Source organism: Eucalyptus grandis, chromosome 7 (genome assembly GCF_016545825.1).
Source record: "Eucalyptus grandis isolate ANBG69807.140 chromosome 7, ASM1654582v1, whole genome shotgun sequence".
NCBI classification, from domain to species: Eukaryota; Viridiplantae; Streptophyta; class Magnoliopsida; order Myrtales; family Myrtaceae; genus Eucalyptus; species Eucalyptus grandis.
The window spans coordinates 31513052-31525411 of record NC_052618.1 but is presented as its reverse complement, the minus strand read 5'-3'; the positions used below and the strand labels follow the sequence as shown (position 1 = coordinate 31525411).

Below are 12360 nucleotides of genomic sequence, written 5' to 3'. Positions count from 1 at the left end.
AGAAGAATCATCTCTCTGTAGCGATTAAATGAGACGCACTCAATTTTACGTGGACAAAACTCAGTTAATGAACCCCTGCAATCCCAAATTAACATCTCGCATTCATCTGGAATTTTCTCTGATACATCAATCCACCTTTCCTATGACCCATAATCACCAACAAGCAATCGACATAAGCACTCCAATTGATTGAGGCCCTCAACAGCTTGAAGAGCACCGCACTCTCTCATGCTTAACGACTTGAGGTTCTTCAAGGTTGATAAACCACCTAATCTTTCCATAGCCAGACACCCATCCACAGAAAATATCTCCAATAATTCCAGAATACCGACAACTTAATCTCAACTAGCTTCGGGCACTCTACAACACTGAATTCTGTGAGCTTCCTAAAGGCGCTTGATAGAAGGGACAATCTCCCCTCACAAAATGTCAGCTCATCACATCCTTGCTCCAGCAGAAAACTTAACCTTTCAAAAGATTCGCACCTCTCAATAACCAATCTCTCAAGCGATTCTAAAACACCAAGAAAATGAACCTCAACTAGCTTTGGGCAACCAATAACAGAAATTTCATTTATGATTGAAGGAAAGGATAGCCTCTCCAGGAGTTCACAGTCCGAGACGCTCAAACTTGCCAATTGATGAAGCCCATCAAGCTGAATTTCCTTTACCTCTGATCGTGAGAGTCTGAAAGTTGACAAGTTTCTCAAGTTGGACATGGGTAACCCTGCTGAGTTGAAACTATGGACTCGTAAGTACAACAGAGATGGTGGAAGCTCTGTGAGGGATTGCAGGTCTAGTCCATACAAAGTAAGTTTTTCCAGAAAAGAAAGGGAGCTCAGTTCTGTAGGTGGTGTGGGGATATTCAACAGGCATGAGTTCAATTCATTCAGTTTGGATAAACTCCGTAACCATCGCATGTCACAAGTTAGTCTTAAGCTTGTTGTGCCTCCAACCAGAGATCCATCAGAGAGGATCAATCTAACTAAGTTAGTAAGGTTTGAGAGATCAGGGACAAATTGCAGAGAATGGGATTCCAGCACTAGATCAGTCAAACTAGAGGGAAGCTCCGGCAATTCTTGAATCTCACTACACGTATTTAAGTCCAGCATTTGCAAGAGAGGAAGCATAACAATTGTCCTTGGCACATTAACTCTTTCATTAGACCTCAAAATTAAGATTCTCAACATGGACAACTCTCCAATTTCGGTAGGGATTTCACCTTCCATTTTACAACCAGGGGCACGTAGCTCTTCATGATTCTTCAATGCTCCAAGAGCATGAGGAAACTTCTTTGTTGGATTATAACCAACCTGTATCACTTTCAAGATTTTTAGATTTCCGATTGATTCAGGTAATTCAATGAATCTGCAAATGACAAATCCAACTCAAGCAATGATGCCCAATTAAGAATAGGCTTTGGGAGTTCCTTTATCTTTGTCGATTCCATGGACAGAAACTCAATTTTCGGCAGCCCTCCAACAAAGTTTGGAAGTTCATTAATCGAGGTATACAGAATGTCAAAAGTTAGTAGGCATCTTAGCTTACCAATAGACTTGGAGAGTTTCCTCGGCCTAAAACAGCCTTTTAAAGAGTTTCCCGCACATCTTCTTTTTCCTCTCTACCTGATGGTAGTATCTCTCTACCCTAGGGTAGTCTCTCCCCAAAATCCACCATAAACCCTAACCCACCTCCGATCAGATTTTCTTCATACAAATCCACCCTCTCCATCCCCGCACCCAATAACCCATCCCTTATACAATCCTTTATAGACCCCAAATGGCCGTAATCCCACCCAAATAGCATAAACCCATCCTAGGTCCTGTTCGATCATTCTCCTCCTTGGATTTGCACTCGAGATGGCTCCTTGGTGATGCAGATCCTGTAACGTGCTTCAGGCGAAATCTGTTTGCCTATAAGGTTCGTGTAGAACTCCCTTCATCCGAAAGACTCATCAAATGGGTAGTCATCGCAGTATGGTGGTAGAAGATCCTCTCCTCCCAAATCGATTTGAGTATGTTGCTCGTATCTCTAGCTGTTGGGGCCTGTAATTTCAACTCTTCCCTTGTGGATGCTTAGTAGTTGCTGCAAAAGTATGATGGCAAGTCAGAATCAAGAAGATAGAAGGTTAGCAGCTCTTTGTAAAAGCCTGGGTAAACTATGGTCAGAAGATGATGTTATTCATGTTACAGAAGAGATTCCTGATGTTAGACTAGCAGAATGCAGATCAACCCTTCTCGGAAAACTTTACTCCAGGCCTAACGTAAACTTTCAAGCATTTCTAAATACGATGAAAAGGGCATGGAAGACTGATGCAGTAAATTGCACTTTACTAGAACCTGGTCTCTTTTCCTTCTCTTTTAAATCAGAGGCTGAAAAACAGAGAGTAATGGACTCAGGACCATGGTCTTTCGCAAGCAATCTCCTAGTGCTGAAACAATGTGAACCAGACACGCCGGATATGTGTTATGATTATACCCATTGTCCATTTTGGGTTCAGTTGTATGGCCTCCCATTTGGGAGAGTTTCAAAGGAAATCGTAACTGAAATAGCATCTAAACTCGGGGAGGTTATTGATGTTAAGATGGAAGCCAAGGGGAATAGCAACTACAAAGCAGGAAAAGCCAGAGTAATTCTGAACCTAGCTAATCCTCTAAAGACAGGCGTGGTGATCAACCTAGGCACAAAAAATCTCTGGATAGAATTTAAATATGAACGACTCCCACATTATTGTTACTCTTGTGGAAAGATAGGGCACTATGCAACAGAATGTAAAGAAGTTCCATATGAGAAGTCTGGGCTTAAGGCAAACTTACCAGGAATTTTTGGGCAATGGCTTCGGGCAAAGGTGAAAGAACTCAGCCCTTATGGAAAAGTATTCTATGGAGAGCAAGATGACATCGAATCAACATCCGCAAGAGGCCAGGCACATCCTAATTTTGCTGAAAACAAGGAGAATCAGAACCTAGAAAATATAGTGGGGAAGCCAAATCAAACAGGGGATGGACATCAACTTACCGTTGGCACTACTGACAAGGAGGGTGAGAATTCCTCCCCTACATCAGAAATTATGTTGGTGGAAAACAAAGGCATTCAGAAAAGAGGAAGCAGCTGCTTGGATGAGGAGTCCACCCTGGTTCTATATAAAGAGCAGATGAAAGTAGTAGAAGCTGAAATGCTGGAAATGCCGGAAACATCTCATAACCTAGTAAGATGTAAAGCAAAGAGCACCAAATTTACCTCAGCAAAGAAAAGTAAGAGATTCTGTCCTTATGGAGCGAACTCTTCCAATTCAACCTCTCTAGATGCATCACAGTTGGTGGATAACCCTATCACTCTGGAGGAAAAGGAAATTAAATGGGCTTTGGTGGCTAGCCCTAATAAGCCACCGGGTGAGCCATGAAGTTTTTGAGTTGGAATTGTCAGGGTTGGGCTCACCCCTGACAATTCAATCACTAAGAGTCTTAGTGACTCAAGAAAAGCCCAGTTTAGTTTTTTTAATGGAAACCAAAAATAAGGAGCAAAAGGTGCTAAAACTCAGGCGAAAACTCAAATTCCAAAATAGTTACCTGGTGAACCCGATAGGAATTGGAGGGGGTATGGCTCTCTTTTGGAATGATCAGCTAGAGATATCAGTGGAAGCAGCCACTGACCACTTCATTCATGTTATTTGTCACCTACAGGAAAACAGACAGCTCATGAGAATTACTCTCCTGCATGCCTCAACGGAATTTAAAGAAAGAGTACTGTTATGGGAGGAAATACAAAGAGTTAATGCGGTTAGTATGCTACCATGGTTATGTATGGGTGACTTTAATGAAATTTTATACCCCTGGGAGAAAGTGGGGAAGAAAAAGGCGGAACACTTTAGGCTCACAGCGTTTAGAGACTTCCTTCGTGCCTGTTCTCTAATGGACATGGAATCAAAAGGTTGCGCTTTCACTTGGACTAACCGCCGAGAAGGGGAGGAATCTGTTAAGAAGAGGCTGGATAGGGCTCTATGTTCAATGGAGTGGAGGGTTACTTATCCAAATGCTGAAGTTGTAGCCTTGCCAGCTATTGGTTCAGACCATAGCCCACTAATTTTGTCAGTCTTCCCAAGTAGGAAAAACAGAAGAAAAAAATTCAGATATGAGGCCTTTTGGGATGAACATGAGGAATGTGAGCAAATCGTTAAAAGAGCTTGGTCCATTTCAGCGTCCCATGAAGATGATGTAGTTGGGAAACTCACACTAATGTCGAAACAACTAGCTGAATGGAGCAAAAACCGCTTCTCTAATGCACAAAAAAGGCTAGTATGGCTGAGGAATGAATTCCAAATTATGCAAAACAGATCAGATTTATTTGTGGATAACCAGAAAATTCAGCAGCTACAAAAAGAGATAGAAACTTTATGGAGACAGGAGGAATTGTACTGGGGAATGAGATCGAGGATAAGCTGGTTGAAATGGGGCGATAGAAACACAAAGTTTTTTCATGCAACAACCATCCAAAGGAGAACTCGAAACAGAATCTCTATACTTAAGGATGCAGAAGGGAATTGGGTCAGAGAAGAAAATATTATCAAGAATATGACTGGTGCGTTCTTTAATGATCTTTACACCACAGTGGGATCTAGGAACTTTCAACCTGTCTTAAATAACATTCCTAGTTTGGTTGATGCCGCTATGAATCAAAAACTGTCAGAACCTGTCACCATGGAGGAAATTACAGCAGCCACTTATCAATTAGGGGCTTCAAAAGCTCCAGGACCGGATGGTTTAAGTGGAATTTTCTTCCAAAAGCATTGGCAAGTCATCAACCAAGACTTTTTCAAAGAGATACAGCAATTTTTTGAGACTGGAAAACTAAACCCTGACTTAAACAGAACCGCTATCACCCTTATCCCCAAAATACCAAACCCCGAAAAGCTGGAACAATTTCGCCCGATCAGTCTATGCAATTTTGCTTACAAAATCATATCCAAAATTCTCACAAACAGGCTGAAACCTATGCTTCCAGATTTAATAACAGCAGAACAAAGTGCCTTTGTAGGGGGCAGGCAGATACAAGACAATATTCTGATTGTGCAGGAAGTTCTACACAAAATAAGAACTAGAGAGAGGAAGAAGAAATTCCAAGCAGTCCTAAAATTAGATATGCAGAAGGCATATGATCGTATAGAGTGGGATTTTCTTCAAGAATGCCTTATAAAGATGGGATTTTGTGGAAAATGGGTGCAATGGATCATGCAGTGTGTCTCTACGGTCTCATATAGCATTAAATTCAATGGAGAACCCATGCCATACTTCAAGCCAACTCGAGGTATCCGCCAAGGGGACCCACTTTCCCCCTACCTCTTTATTTTGGTAGCTAATGTTTTATCTTACATGATGAAGGAAGCTATAGATAGTGGTTCTATTAGGGGTATAACATTAAACAGAAATTGCCCCACTCTCTCCCACCTACTATTTGCGGATGACGCTATATTCTTCCTTGATGCAGTCTTAGAATGCCGAGAATCGACATCTATCTTGCATCAATATTGTTTCGCATCTGGACAGGCCATAAACTTAAACAAATCGGGAGTTTACTTTAGTAAAGGCTGTCCGGAAAGCTTAAAGAGAAATATGGCAGCTGAGTTGAGAGTTCCAGAGATCCTTAAAACAGGAAAATACCTGGGCATTCCGTCGGACTGGGGTGCCACCAAGAAAGACATGTTCGCATGGATACTTGCGAGGGTCACCATGAAGCTGGAGAGCTGGAAAGAAAATCTACTATCAAAAGCTAGGAAAGAAATACTTATAAAATCTGTGGTGCAGGCAATTCCCCAATATGCGATGTCAGTTTTTAAAATCCCAATTTCTATTTGCAAAGCTATTGAAAAACAGATAGCTAAATTTTGGTGGAGGAATAGCAATAAATCAGCTGGATTACACTGGAAAAAATGGGAGATTTTGAAGCTTCGAAAGGATGAAGGGGGACTCGGCTTCAAGGACCTTATAGCGTTTAACAAAGCGATGTTAGGTAAACAAGCATGGCGAATATCCCAGCACCCAGATACTCTGTGGAGCAAAATTATGAAGGGGTTATACTACCCTAATTGAGAATTTTGGCAAGCAGGAAAAGGATCGAATCCTTCATGGGGTTGGCAAAGCATATTAACAGGTAGAGATGCTATTGCTCCGCAAATTATGTGGGCGGTTGGCAACGGGGAAAAAATCTCTATTAGGGAAGACAAATGGCTCAAGACCGGTATTATAGGTGGCCCAGCGACTAGAGACGAGCCAACCAAAGTAGCTGAATTAATAGACATGGAATCAGAGCAATGGAATGAAACACTATTGAGGTCTTTGTTCGATGAGCAGTTAGTATCGGAGATCAAGAGTATATCTATAGGCCTTCCGTCTACTGAAGATAAGTTAATTTGGATGGATAATAAGTCTGGGAACTATACAGTAAGAAGTGGTTACCATCGAAATATCAATACTACAGCCAACCCTCACTTATTGTCCCCAACTACATCCTACCAAGCAAAACCAGAACTGTGGAAAATTATCTAGCGATCAGCAATTACACCCAAGATTAAATTCTTCCTATGGAATGCTTGCCAAAATGCCCTGCCAACCATGGAAAATCTGTACAAGAGGAAAGTAGTACCTACCCCCATATGTCAGATCTGCAAACTTGAACCAGAAACGGTAGAGCATACTCTGTTACTATGCCCATGGACTTCTCAGATTTGGAGCGCCTATTCCCTGCAAGACAAAATAACAAGAGCGGGTTTAACCTGATTTGACGAATGGCTATTCAAAGTAAGAGAAGAGCCAGGGGACTTACCATCATTTGCTCAGATCGCTTCGGTCCTGTGGTGGATTTGGAAGGACAGAAACTATTCTATATTCCGTCAAAGCTCCTTGAACCCACTTAATACCCTGTTCAAAGCCTCAACATCACATGATAGTTTTATGAAGTGGAATGAAAAGCAAACGAAACAACAGGAACGGAGTACCCCATCTCAGAAGTGGCAACCACCAAACCCCGGATCAATCTTGATTAATATTGATGCCTCCTTTGTTGCTATACCCTCTCAGGGTAGGGGTCGTTTGCAAAAAGATAAATCACTATTATCAGACTTTCCAGGAGGACCATCTCCACGCCAACCCGATGAACCCCCAAATTCCTCAACAACATCAGAACTGCTCCTCTGCAAACCAATAGCTGAGCCGATATGGAGAAGAATTGATTCGCTAGAAGAAGCAGCCTGGAGTGCCCAACAGGTGCTCAACACGCTAAATCCAGAACAAGCCCATCTTGAAGCTAACCCAAACAGGGGACCCGAACCAGGCGTCTCCTCTGCCTCCTGGACAGAAGTTCTGTCAGTTACAGATGAACACTCCACCTATGAAACACACAGAAAAGCAAGGCCCAGTTCTGATGAAGGTTTACCTGATGAATCTTTGCTGAGATCGAAACCCCCCTCGAAAAGAAACCACACATTACCGAAGAATCACCCCCTCGTTGGAAAAGACAGAGGAGCTGTCCCCTGTACCGAGAACCCTCTCAACGATGAAGATCTAAGTAGCAAAGAAGCTGATCTCCAAAATCCTGCCTCTCCAAACGATGAATTGCAGAACGAATCCTCTAGATCTGATGCGGCAAGTCCTCTTCGCGGGTCCGCCTCCAGATCCGAGACGCCCAGACCAAATCGAGGAGCTGTTGCTTGCATCTGTCGGGACTCCATGGGCAGAGTTCTTGATGGCTTCACCAAACTCGTGGAAATCAACTCGGCGGAACAAGCGGAGGCTGCGGCTCTTGTCGAAACCCTGGATATCCTCCTCCTCAAGCTTCGCACGAACGGAACTCAACTGAAACTCAAAGTACATTCTGACTGCGGGGGTCTCGTGCGTAGCATTGAACAACCAGAAGAGAGCAGCTGGGACGTACGACCACTGGTGGACCGGGCCAGAGCAAAAATGAAAGACTTACCGGGCCTCACACTGGTCCATTGCAGAAGAGAAACCAACAAAGTAGCGGATTGGCTTGCTAAAGCACACCGTTTAAATTTGCTTCCTACTAATTGGGTATCCCACCCCCCTTATGCTCTTTTAGATTTACTTTGCCCAGACGCTTTTGATGTAAATTCTAAGCTTTCGGCTAAGTAATATATATTAGCCAGAATTTCGACCAAAAAAAAAAAAAAAAGAAGCGCTTAAGAGTCACCAGCCCTCCAATTTCACCAGGCAACTCTTCAAGGGGGCAGCAGTTAATATACAAGTCAACCAAGCACTTTAACATCCCAATGGAGCTCTCAATTGTCATCAAATTTTCACATAACTGAAGAGTCAACCTCTCTAAAGTAGAACATCCAGAGACGTTTGGAGTCTTTGTTATGCTAGGACAATCTTGAAGAGATAGAACTTTCAATTTGCACGCCATCTGCCAAAATAAATGAAGCTTCCAAATGACGGAACATCTTGTGATTTTGAGAAGAGACAATTAAAGTAGAAGTAAACATATAGCATACCTTGATTAGGCTCCATACATCCAGATCATTGAAGTGATTGGTAGAAAGTTTAAGAACAACTACATATTGTAGATACATATTGGCCACCCTAATATCTGGAGAAGGAGAATCCCAAGATATCCATCTTAGCTTTGTATGGCAATTCACAAAACCCCCAACAAAGGTTCCATTGCATAATTTAAGAAACCTTAAATGTGGGAACCTTTCAAACTCGTCATTTGTAAGTAAGATCTGAGTATGCCTTCCGTCTAGATCAAGTCCTTGAACCTTTCCCTTCCTCTGCCCATAAAGACTTAGGATGATGAGTACAAGTTTTGTTGACAAATAACTATTATGTTTCACAGTTTAAATAAAAGGATCAAGGAAAAGAAAGGTACTAAGCAGACAATTGAATGTCTGATAACGGGGAATACAATATTTCATTTCCAAAAGTACTAGTTTTTCTCACTTTACCTGTTTTGAACTTATGGCATTGTGTATCTCTTCTCTGATCCATAGCCTGCTACGCTTCTCACGGATTTTCTTGACAAACAATTTCCCTTCCAAGATCTCTTAATTGATCATGCATCCAAAGCTTATCATTCTTTAGCATCTTTATCAAGGACACATTGATAAGGACTTTGATCCCACTTTATGGGAAAAATCTATGGTCAGTCCACATGTAAATGGGATCGGTAATTTCCTCACTAACAAAAAAGCATGCAATATCTAGAAAAATATGCTGTTGAAACTCACCAAGGACATCGTAGCTAATCTTCAACTTCTTCTGGACCTCCTTCTCTGGTATGTTTCTTAGCTTGTCCAATGTCTATCCATATTGCTTCCTCTTTACAGTAAAGTAATAAGCCTATAACTTCAAGAGCCAAAGGAAGTCCTCCTGTGACACGGATAATTTCTTTTGAAAGGTGGTGGTAATCATCTGGTGGTGAGTCTCTACAGAATGCATGCTGACTGAAAAGCTAAAATGCATCCTTAGAATTCATCTCCCACATTTCATAAGCTAGAATTTCATACTTAAATCCCCTAATTTGCAGCAAATTAATATTCCTTGTTGTGATCATTATTCTAGCTCCCAAATATAAAGAACTTCCAATCAATTTCTCAATTTGTTCACTCTTATCCACGTCATCAAGAACAATCAGAGCATTCTTGTTGCAAAGTGTTTCTTTGATCCTCTTCATTCCATAACCAACGTCATCAATTTTGCCTATAACTCTAGAATTAACATTGTCGGATATTAATTTGGCTTGCAACTTGACTAACCCATCCTTCTTTGACTCTTCTCGGATATCATTAAGGAAACTTCTGCAGTTTCCAAATTCAGAAGATAGTTAATTGAAGATCTCTTTAGGTGTTATTACTTCCTTGGTAGCTCAACACATGTACTCTTTACCTACTTATTCATAGCACAAGACTTGCTGGGCCTTTATCCTTTTTTTAGGTTCACTAGGATTCATATTAGTTGGATCTTCCAGTTAGAATTTCCACAATGATTGCAAATCTCTCGGAGATAATTTGAGAATAAAAATTCTTCGGAAGATAGTTGATTGAAGATGAGCTTGGCAAGGGTTGTTTTACCTATACCACCCATCCCGTGAATCCCAACAAGCCGTACACCCCCAGCATGGATGTGTAATGATTTTTTTATGGCTGCTACTCGGTCATCCATTCCAATTAAATGTTCAGTCACATATCTGTGTTTAGTCTTGAGTTCATCAAACACCTGCTCAACAACCAGTTTCGTAAGCTCTCCCTGGCTGTCGACAAGAACACATTTTTTTAGTGTGAAAAAAATGAGATATGCAAGTTCTTGTAACCTCCAAGCATGTATATGACAGGACCCAATGCAATTGGATTTCAACATTATGTGTCTTTGATGAGGATTCGAGGAAGAAGTCTGAATGTGACACTGTCAATCTTAACCAACAAATAAACAAGAAAATAAACAGACAGGAAGAAATTGCTATCATAACCTATGTGGTATGGCCATTGGCCAGCATCCACAGGCAAATGAGCATTGAATTCATTATCAAATTCAGAGTACACGAACAAAATAACTCGCAATACCTTAATACATATGAACTCTCTATAATAACAAAGAGAACTTTCATATCAGAACTCAAAAAAGGAATACAAAATTAGTTCGACTAGGCCCTCTGCTTTCATCACGAAATTCATGACAATATCCAATCGGGTTGCCTCAAAATTTATCGGACAGGGTAGGTTTTGTCACTCCGTACTAATCTTTAAATAGTCCAAATACACCAAGTGCAGGTTGAAATATATGTCCCTAAAGCAATACCAACCCCGGTTTGGAGTGACATTAGTGTATTAGGGGAACTATAACCAAATGGAATTTATTACTCTTGCTGATCCTATAAAGGAACTGAGACCTATGAGAGAAATCAACAAGCTTACAGAGCCCACCAAAACTAGCTTCACAACCTCATGTAACTTTAGAATTGCAAAAACAATGTGTAAGACCAGATGTCTGGTTTCCTTTGTTAATTGAGCTGAAGAACTGTAGGTCCTGACTCCTGAGTGCAGGTCAGTGTCCTTCATTGAACTTGCGAAATTAGGATGGCTTATACATTCATAAATGCATAACACAACTCCCAGGACATAATTCGACAATGCAAGATAACTCATAAGACTCGGAATCAAACCAAAAATCACCATATGTCAATGTTTCTTACCAGAAAGTTTCGATTAACAATACGGGATAAGAAAAGAACGAAATTTCATTCCTTTAGACATCCCATTTGCACACACATGGAGATTAGTCTATCAATTCATTACAGAGATGATGCAAAAGAAAGTTAAAGGATCTGCAGAGCTTACCCTCCAAAAATTTTCAAGCTCCATCCTTTAATTTTACCAACCTCTACAAGAGACTCTCGCCACGCGTTCACGTCATCGGGAAATTTCTTTCTGATGCCCCACCAAAGCATCGCTGTACAGAGAGGTCTTAAGCTTCACATCGTCGGGTTCAACGTCGAAGAAAATGGGCAGTATCTTCTTGTTCCCCTCTCGATCTAGACGTGTCGTTCACAATCCGCGCAAGCTCACGGAGACACCATTTGCTGAAAGCATACGTTCTGGAGAAGATCGGAATGTACAGCTTGGAGTCGTCGATCCCCCGGAGAAGCGCTCTGCCGATCGTCTCTGAAGACGCGGACCCCAGCCTCAACCAAGGCGTGGTAGAGGGTGTCGGTGAACCCGTGGCGAGTGTCGGGCCCTCGAAAGCTCAGGAACACCTGGAAGCCGGCTCCTAGCGCGGTGGCTCGGTTCGCATGCCAATGCTCGGAGCTGACACAAGCATCGACAAATCGAGGGAAAGCTGAAACCGACTGGGTTCTCTTCTTCGTACAAGCTTACCGGACAGCAGATGAAGGTCTTCTTCTGTCACTCTCTTGTCTTTGCCATGGCCAGGGGATCCCACTTCAACGACGTGTGCTTTGCTTACGAGTTAACGACTAAAGAAAGTGGACCAAAATTCCCGAGTCCGTAGGACTAAAATCGAAAGAATCACCTTGTTTAAGCTCTGCTTATTTCGTAAATAATAAAATATTCTAATACTATTTTTATTCTCGTGTATCTTAAAATTTTCAAAAAATAGAGAAATAAGGTATTCAACAAAATAAATTGACACCACCGCCTGCGGTGGCCCAGCTGAATAAGGCTCCAATGATCCTTTGCGAGAAGGAGAGGAGTTCGAATCCCGCTGGCCGCACGGGATCTTAAGTGTGACGTCGGAGTGGTGGGTCCTCCGCTAGCGTCACCCCGGGTTTATCTCGTCGGCACGCCGGGTCAGAGGGTTCCCGGGTCATAAAAAAAAAAAATAAATTGACATTT

At 41.9% G+C, this 12360-nt stretch overlaps 1 protein-coding gene and 1 long non-coding RNA gene across 2 annotated transcripts; both read right to left on the bottom strand.

Moving 5' to 3' along the window:
- Positions 1 to 268: 268 nt before the first annotated feature.
- On the bottom strand, positions 269 to 1730 carry LOC120296065 (LRR receptor-like serine/threonine-protein kinase GSO1). The gene is made up of 2 exons (XM_039317716.1): positions 1687 to 1730; positions 269 to 1367 (listed from the first exon to the last, which is right to left on the bottom strand). Exons 1-2 carry the CDS (start codon positions 1728 to 1730, stop codon positions 269 to 271), a joined length of 1143 nt encoding a protein of 380 aa, XP_039173650.1.
- Positions 1731 to 8192: 6462 nt separating this feature from the next.
- Positions 8193 to 11553, bottom strand: LOC120296386. The gene is made up of 4 exons (XR_005553331.1): positions 11347 to 11553; positions 8959 to 10228; positions 8506 to 8784; positions 8193 to 8417 (listed from the first exon to the last, which is right to left on the bottom strand). It is a non-coding gene; the product is annotated as an uncharacterized LOC120296386 (long non-coding RNA).
- Positions 11554 to 12360: the final 807 nt, after the last annotated feature.

Coding starts and splice junctions, on each gene's coding strand:
- LOC120296065 (XM_039317716.1), bottom strand. CDS start 1,730: ATGGAGAGGGTGGATTTGTATGAAGAAAATCTGATCGGAGGTGG. Junction 1,368..1,686: donor GAAAATCTGATCGGAGGTGG/GTTAGGGTTTAT, acceptor TGTCATTTGCAG/ATTCATTGAATTACCTGAAT.